Source organism: Lithobates pipiens, unplaced genomic scaffold, assembly GCF_037356315.1.
Source record: "Lithobates pipiens isolate NorthernLeopardFrog02 unplaced genomic scaffold, aLitPip1_a1.2 Scaffold_22, whole genome shotgun sequence".
Classification (NCBI taxonomy): Eukaryota; Metazoa; Chordata; class Amphibia; order Anura; family Ranidae; genus Lithobates; species Lithobates pipiens.
This window is the reverse complement of record NW_027507784.1, coordinates 98,912,567-98,932,512: the sequence shown is the minus strand read 5'-3', so window position 1 is coordinate 98,932,512 and position 19,946 is coordinate 98,912,567. Positions and strand designations below refer to the sequence as shown.

General features: G+C 42.7%; 1 protein-coding gene across 3 annotated transcripts in view; it reads right to left on the bottom strand.

Annotated features, from left to right (window-relative positions):
• The window catches only part of GAD1 (glutamate decarboxylase 1), a 184,682-nt gene that overhangs the window by 108,630 nt on the left and 56,106 nt on the right, over positions 1-19,946 (bottom strand). For 2 of the 3 annotated variants that reach the window (XM_077447979.1, XM_077447978.1), the window contains exon 3: positions 19,815-19,877. The exons of the other annotated variant lie outside the window; for it this stretch is intronic. In XM_077447979.1, coding sequence (XP_077304105.1) covers positions 19,815-19,877 — 63 coding nt within the window. The remainder of the gene's footprint in view (positions 1-19,814; positions 19,878-19,946) is intronic. 3 annotated transcript variants of the gene reach the window in all.

The window sequence follows — 19,946 nt, the reverse complement described above, 5'->3', positions numbered from 1 at the left end:
ATATAATAGTAGTTTAGTAGTAGGGTAGTTTATCTGGATACAGGCTTGGCTGCATAGTGCTGGTTCTTTACTCTTTGACTTATAAATGCTCTCTTTAGACAGTGTGCACTACACTGAGATTAATGGGACAAAATGCCATCCAACTGAAGTCTATACTCCACTAGTCAGTGGCTTAGTAAGGGACTGAGACATTGGGCTCAATTAGTCATTTTCCCTTCCCATCGTCATGTGACTCGTTAGTGTTACAAGGTCTCAGGTGTGAATGGGGAGCAGGTGTATTAAATTTGGTGCTATCGCTCTCACTCTCTCATACTGGTCACTGGAAGTTCAACATCGCACCTCATGGCAAAGAACTCTCTGAGGATCTGAAAAAAAGAATTGCTGCTCTACATAAAGATGGCCTAGGCTATAAGAAGATTGCCAAGACCCTGAAACTGAGCTACAACACGGTGGCCAAGACCATACAGCGGTTTAACAGGACAGGTTCCACTAAAAACAGGCCTCGCCATGGTCGACCAAAAAGTTGAGTGCACATGCTCCATAGGTTGTCTTTGGGAAATAGATGTATGAGTGCTGCCAGCATTGCTACAGAGGTTGAAGGGGTGGGGGGTCAGCCTGTTAGTGCTCAGACCATACGTTGCACACTGCATCAAATTGGTCTGCATGGCTGTCATCCCAGAAGGAAGCCTCTTCTAAATATAATACACAAGAAAGCCCGCAGTTTGCTGAAGACAAGCAGACTAAGCACATGGATTACCGGAACCATGTCCTGTGGTGTGATGAGAGATGAGACCAAGATAAATGTATTTGGTTCAGATGGTGTCAAGCGTGTGTGGCGGCAACCAGGTGAGGAGTACAAAGACAAGTGTGTCTTGCCTACAGTCAAGCATGGCGGTGGGAGTGTCATGGTCTGGGGCTGCATGAGTGCTGCCGGCACTGAGGAGCTACCATGCATTGAGGGAACCAAAAATGCTAACATGTACTGTGACATACTGAAGCAGAGCATGATCCCCTCCCTTTGGATACTGGGCCACAGGGCAGTATTCCAACATGATAACGGCCCCAAACACACCTTCAAGATAACCACTGCCTTGCTAAAGAAGCTGAGGGTAAAGGTTATGGACTGGCCAAGCATGTCTCCAGACCTAAACTCTATGGAGCATCTGTGGGGCATCCTCAAATGGAAGGTGGAGGAGCGCAAGGTCTCTAACATCCACCAGCTCCATGATGTTGTCATAAAGGAGTGGAAGAGAACTCCAGTGGCAACCTGTGAAGCTCTGGTGAACTCCATGCCCAAGAGGGTTAAGGCAGTGCTGGAAAATAATGGTGGCCACACAAAATATTAGCACTTAGGGCCCAATTTGGACATTTTCACTTAGAGGTGTACTCACTTTTGTTTCCACCGGTTTAGATATTAATGGCTGTGTGTTGAGTTATTTTAAAGGGACAGCAAATCTACACCGTTATACAAGCTGTACACTCACTACTTTACATTGTAACAAAGTGTAATTTCTTCAGTGTTGTCAAATGAAAGATATAATAAAATATTTTCAAAAATGTGAGGGGTGTACTCACTTTTCTGAGATACCATTTATATGTATATATATATATATATATATATATATATATATATATATATATATATATATATATATATATATATTCATCCAAAAACAGTACCCATTAATTTTAGTAAATGGCCATCAGTGTCTCCCAAAAAACTATTCTGATGAACTAAATAAATTTGGCCTTGCTGGAAGCTTCAGATTAATTAGAGATATTGCTTTTAATTGTCATTAAAGATTCATTTACATAGACATTGCGTACTTAGATGACCTCTGTTATGCTTCTCTCTTTGTGAACAGGACAAAACCAGAACAAGCCAGTGATAAGAAGACGGGACCGTTGATCTATATGTTAATCTAAAAGTCAATGGTATTGTGTGTCATTAATCTGCAGAATAAATTCCTCACTAACACAGCATTGTACACACTGATACATAGTTTATAGTTGGCATTAATAAATTATTTTCTATATATTACAAGGCACTGTAATAATAATAATCATAGATACATAGCACTACACTATGTTACCAAAAGTATTGGGACATCTACCTTTAGACACACTTGAACTTTAATGCCATCCCAGTCTAAGCCCCTGTACACAAGGTCGGAGATTTCGACAACCAAATCCGTCGGATTTTGTCTGTCGGATCTTGCCTGAAACTGTTGCATACACACGGTCAAACTAAGTTGTCAAAAAATCCGATCATTCAGAACGTGATGACGTAATTTTGTTACGATGGGACTATGTTCAGGCTAGTAGCCAATAGCTTTTGATGTAGGAATTTGATCTGAGCATGCGTGGCACTTGGTCCGATCAAAATGCTCTACACATGATCGGATTAGGTCCGACCGGCCCAGTTGGTCGGGAAATATCTCCAACATGTTGGAAAATTGGGTCCGATGGAGATTCGGACGGAATCAGTCCGATGCATACCACACACAGTTGGATTATCCGACGACATGGTCCGATAAGATGCATTCCGATGGATTCTCTGACCGTGTGTACGTGGCATTAGTCTGTAGGGTTCAATACTGAGTTGGTCCACCTTTTGCAGCTATACTAGGATCATCTCTTCTGGGAAGGCTATCCACAAGGTTTAGGAGTGTCTATGGGCATGTTTGACCATTCTTTCAGAAGCGCATTTGGGAGGTCAGACACCGATGTGGACGAGGAGGCCTGGCTCACAGTCTCCACTCTAATACATCCCAAAGGTGTTCTATCGGGTTAAGGTTAGGACTGTGTGCAGGCCAGTCAAGTTCCTCCATCCCAAACTCGCTCATCCATGTCTTTATTGACCTTGCTCGGGAAAATCAGAACTTTAATCTGTTCACCACATTACAGGATCAACTGGAGCACGCTCAGACCAAGATAGAGGACCTCGAGAACAGGTCACGTCACTATAACTTTAGGACCCATGGCCTCCCTGAAACCTTCACGGACCTGGAACCCACACTCCACACACTAATGAAAGATTTGATACCGGGCATATCTCCACATCACTTGAAACTGGACCGCTTCCACCGGGCCTTAACAGCCCCCAGATCAGACGGCTTGCCCGAGATGTCAAACCTAATTTTTACAGAATCAAAGAGAAGATCATGATGGAAGCCAGATTGCGCAGGATATCTTCTTGCAGGGGCATACAATCCAAACATTCGCTGATATGTCTCAACTGACGATTCAAAAACGGAGATTGCTAAAACCACTATTAATACAGCTGTCAAGTCGCCACATCAAATACCGTTGGTCGTTCCCATTCCGGCTCTCTTTTGTCTAAAAGGTAAAAATGCATTTCTTTGTAGGTTTTCCAACAGGGAGAAGATGTTTTGCTGGGTCTAGGCTTAATCTCCAGGAACTGTCCACTGACCAGGGCATCTGCAATGTCTCCTAGACCAGTTTCACCATTGTAGTCGCAACCAAAACGATATGCACCTAAGAAGAACTACCCACTAATTTGAGCTGACTGGATAGAGTGCCACACCTACGTCCACTTGGTTAGGCATCACACAAGGGAGTGAAGAGGCACATCACGCCATTGAGGACTCCAGCGGCAGTCATAATTGCTGTCAAGACAGACATACTGTCCCAATGTTCACCCAGAGACAATAAGGCTAGAGGAAAGAACCCAATGGGCATGTTCCAGATATCCCCTCATTCCAGGACCCCCCCCCCCCACTTTTGGGCCTCCTCGGCATTAGAGCATTTTCAGGGCTCCTTCCCCTCCTCCTCTGCATCTATAGGTGCATTCAGTGGTACCCTAAACCCATTAGGAGCCCTGGGTCACAGAGATTCCTAGTGTTATGACATACCTCAAGAGAGAAAAATGGTTGTTGTTCAACAAATGTTTTATTAGTTACCATAGCTATAAGTGATTGTGTATTGAGATGTATTTCTTTGAGGGGGTACATAGGGTTACTCAATCACCCTCATCCACCCGCCTTGCTCCCTATCAGACAAGTTACAATAGTTTGAAGAGGGATGGGCCGAGACGGAACCACATGGCAGTTATTGTGTCTATAGCTGACTGCTATCGGTAACTTTGCCCCAATAAAAGGGGTGCTGGTCCCCATAACCAACCATACATCCTCGAAATGTTGATGCGTATATTGCAACCACTTTACCTTCTGAATGCGGGCAGACAGAAGGTAGGGGCTTATACTTTGGTTAATTATCTCTCTCTCTCATCTTTCTTCTCTTTAGTGTCTCTTTAGTACCGGTGCACTCTCTCCCTTCAGATTCCAGATATCTATAACTCCCACCAGTGGGTATGGTTGTGGACAACCAAAGTCATCTACAGGTGATTACAGCCTACTGAACCACAATGACTAAAATAACACCGACCAAATAAAAAATTCTGACTCCTGACAAAGACCTTTCACTACTATCACAAAATAGGGATAGACGTCCTTCTTTTACAGGAGACCCACTTCTCACAGGCTTCGTCCCCCAACTATTTAAATGCTAAATACCCTACATATTATCTATATAATGGCCCAGATAAAAAGAGGGTTGTGGCAGTGTGCTTGTCTAAGAGAGTACCCTTTGTCCCCAAAGGGGTAATATGAGATAAAGAGGGACGATACATCCTAGTGAATGGTAAAATTAACGAGCATGAGGTCACATTGATCTCATATTACACCCCCAATACAGGACAGACGCCCTTTTTCCAGAACATGCTGAATGTGCTAATGCCCCATGCGATGGGTCATATCATTTTTGGGGAAGACAGCAACACAACACTAGACCAAATTTTAGATGAGTCTAACTCCCTCAAAACTGTACTGAAACATACCCCTAAACAGAGCGCCTACTACACTCCCATGGTCTCATTGACGTCTGGAGAGACAATCACCCCACAATGAGAGATTACACACACTATTCAAACGTCCACAAAACATACTTCCATATTGACCATATATTTATCCTGTATCCACTTCTCCCATTTCTAACAAAGGGCCAAATATTGATAACTCCATGGTCGGACCATTCACTTATCGAGATGACAGTCTCAGAGTTGTGCACACAAACCTGTAGCATGGCGTCTCAACGCCTCATTATTAAATGACCCCATCACATTAAGAAAGGTAGAAAATTCCATCTGCCAGTATTTCACTGAGAACACCCCGGGGACACATCTCCCACAGTTCACTGGGCAGCACACAAAGCGACAAAATAGGGAAAACTCATTCAAATTGCTTCTAGAGTGAAATGGGAGAGGGAAACGATCATACAGGAAGGGGAGGTACGCGAACTACTGAGGGAACAGAAGAAAAATCCCAACTTCGATATTATACATAAAATAGATGCAGCTAGGACAGCACCTAATCTCAGTTTAAAAAAATATCTCCGATGGTCTAGGAACTGTTATTACACTTTGGGAGACAAACCACATACTTCGTGTTAGCACGAAAACTCTTCTCGTGAATCTACACTCCAGCCTTACCAAAGTTGCGATTAAGCAATGGACATCGGTTGCAGAACCCACAGCTGATAGTGCGGGAGTTCTTCAACTTTTATTCCAAATTATATGACAAGCCCAATCCACTACAAAAACCCCAGATCAATTAATTTTTCCAAAACCTTCTCTTTCCTCAGATTATAGCAGAACATACAGAATTAATGGAACATGAATTCACGGAAATAGGTCCAGGTGGCTTTTCAGACCACTATTATAAAAAATATTCATAAATTCTCTCCCCTCATTTATGCATATTCTTTAATGCTCTCGAGAGGGAAATTCCACTGCCTAAATACAAAAAAAATGCCTTCATTCACGTCATACCATAATCAGACAAGGACCAAGGGGAATGTACAAATTTCCACCCGATATTGCTTATCAATGTAGACCTCAAGATTATGACTAAAATACTAGCGAATAGGATGAAAACTTTCCTCTCGAGATACATACACCCAGATCAAGTGGGATTTGTTCCGCACAGACAGACACCTGACCAAACCAGATGACGATATCATATCAGCGCTCAAATCAAATTGGAATAGGTAAGAGAAAAGGTATGTTACTATCCCTTGACCTACACAAAGCATTTGATTTCCTGTCCTGGGAATACCTGTTTAACACCTTAGACCGCTATGGATTTGGTGAGAACATCCTCACTGTCATACGTACATTAAACAGTGAACCCCTAGCTAGACTGTTGGTCAAGGGATATAGCTCAGATTACCTCATCATACATAGAGGCACCCGACAAGGTTGCCCCCTATCCCCCATTTTATTTATGCTAGCACTTGAACCCCTAGCCATTAAAGAGGAAGTAAACCCTGATGAGTTTACTTCCTCTTTCATTCCCTGCAAAGGCAAAGCATAATGGACTACTATGCATCGCATAGTAGCCCATTATGTGTCACTTACCTGACACAGGAGCCAGCGAAGTCGCCGTTGTCCCCTGTAGTCCGCTGCATCCATCTTGTTGGTGGGGTCTCGCAGCTCCGCCGCTGTCATTAGGCGAAGCCGCGATGACGTCACTCCCGCGCATGCGCACGGGAGCCGACACGCATGGCAGCTCCGTCGCTGAGAATGCCGCGCTCAGTGCACTGTCCCGTTTTCGGGCAAATATCTCCTAAACCATATAGGTTTAGGAGATATTGCTTGGACCTACAGGTAAGCCTTAATCTAGGCTTACCTGTAGGTCAAAGTGGTTTGTAAGGGTTTACAACCACTTTAAAATTCGGCATAACACGGATATTCAGGGGATTCCTTGTGGGGACAGGGTGCACAAGTGTGCCATGTTCGCTGATGACATATTAATGCTTCTCTTGTCCCTGATTACCTCCATTCCCAATCTATATCTGGAGTTGGCACAGTTTACTATAGTATCCGGACTGAGGGTAAATCATTCCAAGTCCCAGGCACTTAATTTAGCTTTAGAAGACAGCACAGTAAACTCTCTCCAAAAATGTTTTTTCCCTTTAAGTGGCAGAAGACCGCACTCCCTTACTTAGGCATACATCTCATCCCCTCCATCGAACCTTTATATCACAAAAACTATCCTCCTCTATATAAGAGACTCCAAGAAGAGCTCTCCAGGTGGACTTCCAACCCCCCATCATGGTTTGGTAGGCTGAGCTCGGTGAAAATGAATATTAGGATTTTCTATCTCTTCTGTACCCTACCGATAATGATTAATATGTATGATATGAGTTCCTTCCAGGAGAAGGTCCTGAAATTTATTTGGGAGGGACAAGAGACCAAAAGTGAACAGATGCACACTATTTACCGCCAAACTGAGGGGGGCTGGGGATCCTAGACTTAACCAAATATTATTATGCCGCGCAATTGGCGCAAATGATTCGCTTTCATTCCAAGCGAGCCAAGCCAATTTGGTTACAGTTGGAGTCTTCTCAACTTCCCTCAACTCCAATAAGTCATCTGATGTGGATTACAGCCAAAGACAGACCAAGCATATTGTGCCCGACATCTTTTTCTCTGGGGCTATGGGAATGACCAAAAGACATAGATTCAAATCCCCCCACATTCCTATGGCCCCTTTGTTTCCCCGGGTCTCAGTCCCTCCACATTTGAGAGGTGGATAAACAAAGGCTTCCTCCGATTCACGGATTTCTGCGACCATAGAGGATTACTGACCAGACACACTTTACAGGAAAAATATCTCCTCCCCATAGGGGAACAGTTTTGATACTCCCATGTATTTGAAGGATCCACTAAATTACCTTATATGGTACAATGGGAACAGGATCTAGAGGAAGAGTTAGAAGCAGCGTAATGGGGGAAACTGGCCCAATTCAATTTGAAATCTTACATTAATACCTCCCTGACCGAGGCAAATTATGAAGTTTTCCTGCGAGGGTACATAGTTCTGGTCAGACTGGCGTCTGCAGTCCAGGGGACCTCCTCCAGGTGTTTTCGCAGCTGTGGCCAGGAGGGTACCGTCCTCCATACATGGTGGACGTGTAGCAAAGTTAGGCGGTTCTGGATCTGCACACGCCCGAAGCGTGGCAAGATCTACAATAACGTTACAAAAACTAGACATGTGCATGATAAAGATTTTGTTTAGTTTCATTTAGATTCGATTTGTTAATCTAGTTATTTTGTTTAGTTAAATTTGGTTGATTCGTTCAATTTGTATTCGGAATTCGTATCTGTAATTCATATTTGGAATTTTCCGATTTTTTCAATTCGAAACTATCAAAACTATACATTTTCGAATCGGTCGAAACAAAAATGTTATATTGTTTTCGATTCGAATGCAGCAAAGTGAACAAACAAAAGAAAAATCTTCATAAAATGATTACAATGACTCTTTAACCATGTCCCGCCCGGCCTATAGCAGATTGATGGCCAGTAAGTGATTCTGTTATCCTGACTGGGCATCATACGACGTCCAGCAGGATAATATGCAGGCGCACACCCGTGGAGGTGTGGAGCTCGCGATCGTGTCAGTCTGACACTCCGCATCTCCGATCGTGGAAAGGAGCCTCCGACAGAGGCTTCTTACCACGTGATCAGCTGTGACCAATCACAGCTGATCATCGCGTGAACCAAGAAGTGCTGGTAAACGCCATTCCTTCGTTCACGCTACTGATCGGCAGCTCTCCCTGTCAGAGAGGGGGTCTGTGCTGATAATAAGCACATTGATTATCAGCACAGCCCCCATCAGATGTGCCCATGAGTTGCCTATCAATGCCCAACAGCTACCAGTCAGTGCCCCCTCAATAAAGACTCTCAGTGCCAACCACAATGCCAATCAGAGCCCACAACAGTGCCCATCACAGTGCCAATCAGTGCCCAGCAGTAACACCTGTCAGTACCTCAATATCAGTGCTGCCCATTAGTGCCATCTATTAGTGTCCATCAGTGCCATCTGTAAGTGCCAATCAGTGCCGCCTGTCAATGTAAATTAGTTCTGCCTATCAATGCTGCATATCAGTGCTGCCTATCAGTGCCCATTAATTCTACATATCAGTGCCTTCTCATCAGTGCCAACTCATCAGTGCCGCCTCATCAGTGCCCATCAGTGCCGCTTCATCAGCGCCCGTCAGTGAAGCAGAAAACAAAATTTTATGACAGACACTAAGAAAAACTTTAACTTTTTTAGTTCGTTTAGCAAAAAAAATAAAAACCCCAGAGGTGATCAAATACCACCAAAAGAAAGATCTATTTGTGGGAAGAAAATGATAAAAATTTCGTTTGGGTACAGTGTTACCTGACAGTGCAATTGCCATTCAAATTGTGAAAGCTGAAAATTGTCCTTGGCAGGAAGGGGCGAAAGTGCCTGGTTTTGAAGTAGTTAAAAACAGTATTATTTTTAAATATTTGATTTCAGCAATATGTGTAGTTAGAATTCGACTAGAGTTCAATGTAAAATTAGATTTGAACTTCAGTCCGAATTTCCAAAATTCGGACGAAATTCGTTACGTTATTTGGAGCATTCGGTAAAATTTGTTTATATTGTAATTTGGGTATTTGGATATATCCGAATCTCAGAATAATTAATTTGTCTGAATATTAATTCAGAATGAAACAAACTGCACATGTCTAATAAAAATGGCAGTAGATTTGCAGTGAGTTTTCAATGTTTTTGCAATAGCGTGTGTTAGCATTTTTCAACGTTAGCGTTTCTTTTTTTTTTCAAAGGATCAAAAACGTTAAAAGATGCTGGTGAGCCAATGGTGTTAAACATTTGGATCCGCTGTCTTCCTTCGGGGCCTGACCCCAAGCCAAAGACAGGCAATCAGCTTTCTAGCTAGGTATAAGAGCCTCGTGAGGGCAATGTATACCAGATGAGCCTCGTGAGGGCAATGTACACAGTTCCTCCTACAGACTCCCCAACAGACATGTCAATAGGTCTACCAACAGTTAAACCTGGTATACATAGTTCATTTTGGTGACAATTCTTTTCTAATATTGCACCAACTTGGGGCATCTCCATAGCATATGGATGAGGTCACCGGATGAGCCTGACATTTTGGACATATGCAAGTCTCTCGACGTCCCCATTTATGTAGCTGTGCAGATGTACGGTATACTCTGTGCAATATAAACAGGTGTGACAGCCTCTGCGCCGTAGACAACGATACCCAATGGTCCCACTCCAAAAATCTGATCCCACCGTTCCCTGTCAATGGGACCAACATCTCGATCACACCCCTCCCTGTGGGGTAAAAGTCAGCGGCTTGTACATGTGATAGTAAATGGGTATAAATTCTAGAGATTATACATTTTTTCTCAGGGTCAGTATATATGGATTCCAGAAAAGCGGAGTCCTTTAATTTCAAGTTAGATTGCACTGGCAACGCATGGCATGTTGTAGCTGTATACAATGGTAATGATGGCCTTTCAGCCCTGGGAATTCCCATAGAAGTTGAAAATACGGTTTTAGAACAGAGTCATCTAGCACTTGATTAAGGAATCTAATCTCCGCCCTTTCCCAGATTGGATGTTTAGCCACCTTGGCTAAATCTGTGTAAATCTGTGTAAAAGTGGTTCTGCCAAATGGGTGTTTGACGGAGAAACCGAGTCAGTCCCAATGTATTCTTGACCCCTCTCCAGATTTTCATTAGCAGCTGAACTGTGGGAAAATTAAATGGAACCTTAAGGAGGCCAATTTCCATATGTGATAGGGCAGTGTAGCCTGTATCAGGGCCAAGGAGTAGATCCCTAGAAGAGTCTGTAGCCGTTGCAAGATCCCAACCCGTGAAGTGTTGTAATTGGGCTGCAAAGTAGTACATTTGTGGGTGCGGAAAAGCCATTCCACTCTGATCTTTGGGAAGCTGCAGAGTGGCAAGATTAATGCGTGCCACTCCACATCTCCAGATAAGAGCCCTGAACTGTGAGTCTATACGCCGGAACCAATACTGTAGTATCCAGACCGGGGCATTGTGCAAGATGTACAGTAGTTGCGGGGCCCAAATATATTTTTTTGAGATTTACATGTCCAGTTACTGACAGAGGTAACCTACACCACCTGGCATGTTTGTGCTGGAACTTTTGAAGTATTGGATTCAGATTCAAGGTTATATAGTCCCTTGGGTCCCCGGTTACTACTATACCCAAATATCTGAATGAAGTGACTATTTGTATCTGAGATAAACTTTTCGGCAGGGGGGCCGGAAGAGGGTCCAATGGGAGAAGAGCCGTCTTGTGCCAGTTTATGGCAAAGCCTGACAGCTGCACAAACTGATCGAATAAAGGCGCATCACTGCCCTCAAGGAGTCCTCAGCATCTCCCAGGTACAGCAGAGTGTCGTCTGCATACAGGGAGATTTTGTCCTCTATCTGTCACCTACAGAAACCCTCAATGTTGGGGAGGCCCGCACCATAACTGCCAGGGGTTCCAATGCAAGGGCAAAACAGCAGGGTTGACAATGGGCACCCCTGCCGTGTCCCACAAAACAGAAGAAAAGCCTCCAACAAGGTACCGTTAATCCTTATCCTCGCCTTTGGGGCAGCATATAGAAGTTGCACATAAGATATGAATCTGTAACCTAGACTGAATCGACAAAGAACCTTCTACAAATAGTTCCATTCCACGCTGTCAAAAGCTTTGGCAGCGCTAATGGAAAATATAGCCATGTTGCCCGTATTATCTACTGGGATTAGAGTGTTTAGGAACAATCTGCAGATGTTCAGCACAGTAGATCGGGTAGGAATGAAGCCAGACTGGTCATGATGGACCAAGTCTGCCACAATCCCTGACAGTCTAGTGGGCAACACCCATGCTAGTAGTTTGATGTCCGCGTTGAGAAGTGAGATAGGCCTATAAGAGTCAGGCAGTAGTGGATCCTTGCCAGTCTTTGGGATAACTACAATGATTGCCTCATTCATACAGGTGGGTAAGCCACCATCCTGAAGGGCATCATTTAGGGTCTTTAGCAAGGCGGGCAGAAGAGTATACCCATATTTCCCATACGTTTCCGTGGGCAGGCCGTCAGCTCCCAGTGATTTATTATTGGCCATCTGTGCCACTGCTAAAGAGAGTTCCTCAAGTGTTAATGGGTCATTAAGTGCAGCAAGGCCCTGCCTCAATATATGTGGTAAGGAGCACTGGTCTAAAAAATGACACAGCTCCATTTGTGTGGGATGCACTTTAGATGTGTACAAATCCTGGGTCTCTATGGGTAGTTCCCTGCTGGGCTTCAGCTATCATTGCTAGCAAGTGTCCTGTGTTTTCCCCCCTCATTAAAGTATTTTTGCTGCAGGAAGAATCTCTTGTTCTCCGCCGCAGTAGTGGAAACCTGTTGATACAGGGCCTGCGCTTCCTGACATCTATGTTCAGACACTGAGGTGGGGGCAGCTACATATGACTGGCGGATTCACTCATTACCAGATTCTCTCACTCTTTGGTTTTAGTTTTAATAGCGGTAATCTGTGTGATACTTAAACCCCTCAGGTGAGCCTTCAGGGCATCCCAAACTGCTGTAGATTTAGTCATGCCCTGATTAAAGTGCAGGAACTCCGTAAGAGCTTTGGGGATGGGATCAGATTCTGGAAAAATTGTAAACCAGAAGGAGGTGACTCCTGCAAAAATATCTCTGAGGGTCGGTTCAGGGGCATGCCACTCCTGGTCTGCCAGAGCCCTGGCAGTGTGATCTGGGGCTGGTCTACTCACTGCGTCCCATGATAAGGCAGGCTCTGAGTTCTCTGGCCATGCAGTCTCCAGATCTTCTGGAAGGGGTTTCTGGTCAGTGGGTTCTAGGAGAAGGGAAGGCGTTTTGGGCAGGTTTCCTTTTCCCAGAGAGCTGCCGAACATCCTCATGGCCGCCTCCTTAGCTGAGCACTGGGACTGGCGCCATCTTGCCCACGGTGCTCTTCTCCAGACAAAGAGTCTTTGCCTCAGACATGTCCGCCAACGGGTTGCAGATAATACAACACCCCTGGATCGGGGGTGATGAAGAGATCCCTCAAGAGCAGGTTAGGAGTAATCGGGTGTATCAGGATAGCTGTATCAGGAGAAAAGCTCGGATTCTCGGCGGAGCTAACACACCATGCTGCCTACTCCATCAGGCACAAGCCACGCCCCCCAGAAATGACACTTAGTGCTTTTAATTAAAACAAGTGCACACTATAGAGGGATATGCTTTGTTCATATTTTATGTCTGAGGTTTACAACTACTTTAATGATTATGTCAGTTGCTCCCAGATACAGTATCTCACAAAAGTACACCCCTCACATTTTGAGTGAGTACATCCCTCACATGAAATACCAGCAGGTGAGCTATTTTACCTTATGAAGGATTTGTATTTCTATTCATCCATTTCTTAAAATAAGATAGCCTCATCACACAGCGCAGCCAGGTGGATAATAACACTTTGCATTGCAAGGGTTAGCTACTTGTTTGTGTCTAGGGGCACAGAAAAGCAGGTTTACTTACCTGATCCTTAGCTCCTGCAGAGTTTCCCATGCGCCTAAACTGACGCCTGCAGCCTCTTTTTCCCTGTGCTCCGGTGGTCCAATGTCCTCTCATATCATCAAGACTGTGCATGGCATGGGCGTCTGCAGAACTTTTTTCAGGGGGTGCATCATTTTGAGGTCACCCATGCTCCGTTCCTTTTCCCATTATATGCAGCCTCACTGTGCCGATCAAATGTGGCCTGTACAGTATGGAGGGTGTACAGTATATGTATATAGACGGGGAGGATGGAATTAGTATATAAGGAAGGTGGGTATATACAGCTACCTGCATATACTGCATATAGAGTCTTTCCACCATCATCACTGACTGCAGATATACACCATCTGTTCTGTATACAGCTATATATACAGGACAGATGGTGTTTATCTGCAGTCAGTGATGGAGGAATACAGGAAGGAAGATGGGTGTATATACCTGTATGCAGGACAGGGCCGATGATATGATTTTGCCTATATCTGGCACCCCCCTTCACTGATAATACCTGTATACACTCAGCTATGCCCCTTATCTGTATTTATGTCAGGCCCCCACACACAAATCTGTAAGGCCCCTTTCACACTGGGGCGGGGCGGCGTCGGCGGTAAAGCGCCGCTATTTTTAGCGGCGCTTTACCGTCGTTTTAGCGGCAGTCTGCGGGCGCTAGCGGGGTGGTTTTAACCCCCGCTAGCGGCCGAAAAAGGGTTAAAACCGCCCACAAAGCGCCGCTGCAGCGGCGCTTTGCCGGCGGTATTGCCGCGCTGTCCCATTGATTTCAATGGGTAGGAGCGGTTTAGGAGCGGTGAATACACCGCTCCTTCACCGCTCCAAAGATGCGGCTAGCAGGACTTTTTTCACTGTCCTGCCAGCGCACCGCTCCAGTGTGAAAGCCCTCCGGCTTTCACACTGGAGTGAAAGGGGCCGGTTTTTTTCAGGCGCTACACAGGTGCTATTTTTAGCGCTGTAACGCCTGAATACCACCCCAGTGTGAAAGCAGCCTAAGCACACACACACACACAGCTCTGCCTCCCTCCCCTACACAAACAGCCTCCTCCCTTCACCTGTACTCACAGCCCCCACTTGTAAGGTCACGGTGGACTTCCTTCTCCCAGGTTTTGTTCCCACGTCCCTTTGAAAATACATTTCAGGCAGCAAAGCAAACACGAGGGGCGCAGATACAGGAAGCAGCCAGAGGTGGCAGTAAAGAACTCTGCATGTTCAATGACACTGATCTGCAACAGCTGTGGAGCCGACTCGCACAAACACAGAAAGCCAGCACAGCTACAGATGCGGCCAAAGCAGACCCCTGCAGATAGAGGGGGGGGGGTTACTTTCCCCCCTTGCCCCTATCTGAGGATGCCCATGGTGCATGGTCTATAGTACGTGATGATGCCAGGGGATATTCCACTGCAGGAGCATGGGCGAGTGCCATTTGCAAAGGCAATGGAGGATCAAACTGCTTTTACTGTCCCCTAGACCAGCCTCTTTCAACCAGGGTTCCATGGCACCCCGGTTTGCCTTCTGGGTTTTTCAGGGGTATCTGAGTTCTTCAAGGGTGCCTTGGCAAAATGCCTGAAAATTGCCACAAACTTGTTCTTCAAGTGCTGTGCAAGTGTACAACTTGCCAATGAAAATGTGCAGCAAGTTAATAGACTTACAATTCAACACTGCCACAAATTTGTGGCAAGTTATCCTTGCTAGCCAGGATAGTGCATCATTTTAACCTTGGGCAACAATATTGCCAGCTACTGGCACCCTAACAACCAATGATGTCATTGGTTGATAAGTAGGATGTGCATGAAGGTAAAAAACCTTCTCTGTGTAGCAGCCCCCCCCCCCCCAATACTCACCCGAGCCCCCTCTTGATCCAGCAATGCCCAGGAGAGCCTTGCCTCTGCGAGGACTCGCACTTCAGATTAGCTTTTGGCAGCAGCGGGAGACATTGGCTCCCGCTGCTGTCAATCAGAGCCAGGAGGCCAATCAGGAGATGGAGGGGGCAGGGCATCTGAATGGACACACAGAGCAGTGGCACAGCCAGAGCAAGCAATTTGCTCTGGGGGCACTCGAAAGCAGGGAGGTGCCAGGAGGGATGGCAGGGGACCCCAGAAGAAGAGGATTGGAGCTGCTCTGTGCACAATCACTGCAGAGAGCAGACAAGTATAACATGTTTGTTATGTTTTTTAAATAAATAAACTAGACTTATCAATCCCCAAGACTGCTCTCTGGTCCCTCCATGTCGGCACCCCAACTAATTTTTCAAAGCTCAAACACACATGCCTTTCTCTGCAACCTCAGCTGCACTGGACAGGGAATGAATGGGAAGTACTCTGTGCTGAGCGCCTTTACTGTTTTACTATGCTTCAGTTATGAATGGACACAGCGACTGTGTTCAATGTGTTCATTTAAAAAAAGAAATGACACTGGATAAGGCTGCAGATAGATGGGCAAGGCTGCAGATGGACACTGATAAGGCTGCATTGATGGGCATTTAAATCTAAGTTTTTTCCTTAATCTTCCCTCCTAAAAGATTTTTTCCTTAAAATTTCCTCCTAAACTTGGGGTGCGTGTTATATGCCGACGCATGTTATACGCCAGCACGTGTTATACACCGATAAATGTGGTAATGTATACAAGGTAGGGCCCAAAAGTGGATCAAGCCCAGGGGCCCTTGCCACCCTAAGTCCTGCCCTGCCCGGGCAGTAGGGTAATCGGCACCACACGTAGTAATTAGAATGTGCCCAGGCATACCCGGCTCACCCCCTGCACACGCCTATGGTCACCACCCATAAAGTCCTAGAGAGATATAAGAAAATGTCAGGTAGTTCAACAATCCTGCATCTTCCAAAATATCTACCAAAATATTCAAATACCATTTATGAGTGGACTGACTCTTTAATACACAGGGGCTGCACCTCCAGCCATGGGTGTGTCCTCACACAACACATGGGTTAGAGCAGCTGGAGACAGGTGCATTGATGTCTTGCCTTACCAGCTCAATTTGCTTTAGTAAATGACAAAGATCAGAGCTAGACAGACCCCCCCCCCCTCCCCCTCCTCTCCAGACTAGCATTTAGTCGCAAAATGGCCCATTAAATCCATCCCAGATTCTATTTATAGAGCACATCCACCTTTACTATAATCACTCCTTGTGATAACTCTATGGCACGTTTACATCCCTTCCCCAATCCTTATCCTCCTGGAGCAGCACCATATAAGAATGCTGTGTTTGCCAGATAATATTTATTTATCTCTGGCTTGTAAGGTTTTTTTAGTGATATGCGAAAAAAAAAAAGATAACAAATAATTGATTGTGGCAACAGAATATACAAGCAGATATCAGGATGTGTGAGGAGGAAATGTCTGGATGGGAATGGGTTCAGGGGGTCCTATGGAAAGGCTATGGGAAGGCAATGGAAAGGCAATGGAAAGGCTATCTCTCCCAAGCAGGTCTGACTGCTGGCTCTCTAATGTGTTTGTCATTAATCTTTCATCCCCGGGGATCGCAGTTTTGTAGTGAGATAAGCTGGAGAAATTTTCAGCACTCCATGATCGGACAGCTCCCATGCCTGCCACATTCCCACTGGGCTCTCCAGCCATTCACAGTGATAACCTATGCCAAGCCCCAGATTGCTGCACCACGCCTGCATTACACGGATGATTAGCGACACATAATTAAGTGCCATAATGAAGTGCTGCTGGATCTCCATCAACGGATACGGTCATCTTTAAATGTCACTCCTCGATTAAAGGAGAGGAAAAAAATTATATATATATATATATATATATATATATATATATATATACACATTTTGTATATATATAATTTTTTATATATATAATTTTATATATAAATTTTAAATTATATATATATATATATATATATATATATATATATATATATATATATATATATATATATATATATATATATATATAATATTAAATTATATATATATATATATTTTTTTTTTTTTTTGAATATATATATTTTTGAATAAAAAAATTATGTATATTAAAAAAAAGTAAATTATATATATATATATATATATATATATATATATATATATATATATATATATATAATTTAAGATAAAAAATATATATATATTTACCATTTATTTTAATATATATATATATATATATATATATATATATATATATATATATATATATATATATATATATATATATATATATATATATATTTTTTTTTAATATATATATATTTTTGAATAAAAAAAATGATGTATATTAAGAAAAGTAAATTATATATATATATATATATATATATATATATATATATATATATATATATATATATATATATATAAAATTTAAGATAAAATATATATATATTTACCATTTATTTTAATATACATATTCATATTTTTTTATTTAATATATATATACACACACACACACATCGATTTTAAATTTGTTTCATTGTGGTATTTTCACATAAGTTCATACCTACTGTACATTGCAAAAAATTTTATCACTATAACAATATGAACTAGATTTTAAAGACTTAGAAAAAGTATTTGATTTATATTTCTTCAATCGTAGCATCAACAGCAAATATTCAGTTAATATATTTCAATGTAGGGTCAACGAATAAAGCTTTAGCACAACGGATAATGGTATTTATTTTAACCATGTAACCATACGTAAGTATGAAAACACTGTCATATATTTATTACAAAAATAATCCATAGCCTTGTGTTAGGCTAAAGAAAAAGGATATCTTTTTTTTAACAACGAAAGAAATACAGGTGCTTGTACTGGTGTGTTAGCTGTGTGAATTAAGACTTTCATTTTATAAACGCTGTTACTTTTATTTATTTATTTTTTTGCCCTCATGGTTAAACTGAGCAAAATGTGTGCAGAACGAACTGGTTGCCAGAAGAATTTGAGAAAGCGAAACAGACCGATTCGTTTTAATCTGTCAATTGTCATGAAGAATATGGTTGTAAAGAAGCACATTTCATTTAGATTTTCGATTTAAATTGGGGCAAAATAATTTGAAAGAAGCACAAAATTGAGATTCTTTATTAGATCTATCCAGATCATGCAAAATGATAATGGTCATCAAGCCAGTGTTGTATAACACAACCACCAAGGGAAGCTTTATAGACGAAACAGACACAAAAGTTGGATTGCTGCCTACATTGAGCAACGAATTATTTTTTCATAGTGTTTATTAAGTTTTGCAAGGAAAGGTTTGCAAATCCGAAATAGGAATCTGAAAAAGTACCCAGTAAGTGGATCAGTAATCAGGAGAACAGAGCACAGTGACCAATTCTAATTCATATTTCGTTTTTTTCCATGAAATGGGACTTGATTGCTATGACCAGAAGTTCAAATAGATCTAGTATGATTTAGATATATAATACAATATATACAATAGATACAATGGGGTTGATTTACTACAGCTGGAGAGTGTAAAATTCGGTGCAGCTGTGCATGGTAGCCAATCAGCTTCTAACGTCAGCTTGTTCAATTAAGCTTTGACAATAAAACCTGGAAGCTGATTGGTTTCTATGCAGAGCTGCACAAGATTTTTAGTATTCTCCAGTTTTAGTAAATCGACCCCAATACATCTTAGTATCACTTATTATAAATATAAATATTCAATCCACGTTCAGTAGACCCCAGAGTGGATTTGTGAAAAAAAAAAGTCACTAGAAAGTCAGGCTGTTGCCCATTGCAACCAATCAGATTTCTCCTTCATCATGTAACCTGCACTAGATAAATGAAACAGGGGATTTGACTATGAGCTATGGGAGATGACCAAACAGCAGTCTTGGGGACTGATAAGCAATGGCAGTTTTGTTTGCCCCTTTGTGATTTACCATCCAGGCTGAACCATAATCCACAATTTGCATTAAGCCACAAGACATAATTAATTCAAACTCATTTATGGCAGAAACGATTGCATTTATATTTCCTACAGAAAATGATTTGTAAAAAAAAAAAAAAAAAAAAAACGTGGACATGACAGAACAATTTAATGTCAATTTTATAAGCGAAAAACAAATCTAAATTCCTTTTGTTTGAGATCATATTTCATCCATACGTGACGACACCGCTAGCACATTCCTTTTGCCTCCACCAGAGGGCGCTCAGACCCTAGTGGTTCGCTCCTGACTATTGTCGGTAAGTTTAAAATGAATAATACATTAATGAATGTGATTTATTACAATAAATGAGATGATGTCATGGCTCGGCCCAGGCTATATTTATGTCTCATCGCACAAATCATTCTTTTACCTGCTTTCACTTTTTTTAATAGACATAACCCTGTGTAATTTATAGTTTCACACATCAGGCTGTCGGTGAAAAAAAACAAAAAAAAAAAAACAGGAAACAATGAGCACCTACCGCAGATCTTTAGTCCCAGCTTTTTCGTACACCCCTGAGCCACCCCACACCAGGAGTCATAAGCTGCAAACAAAATACAATGTATAAGACATAACTCAATACAAGACTGACAGCTCTGTCATATACATTTCT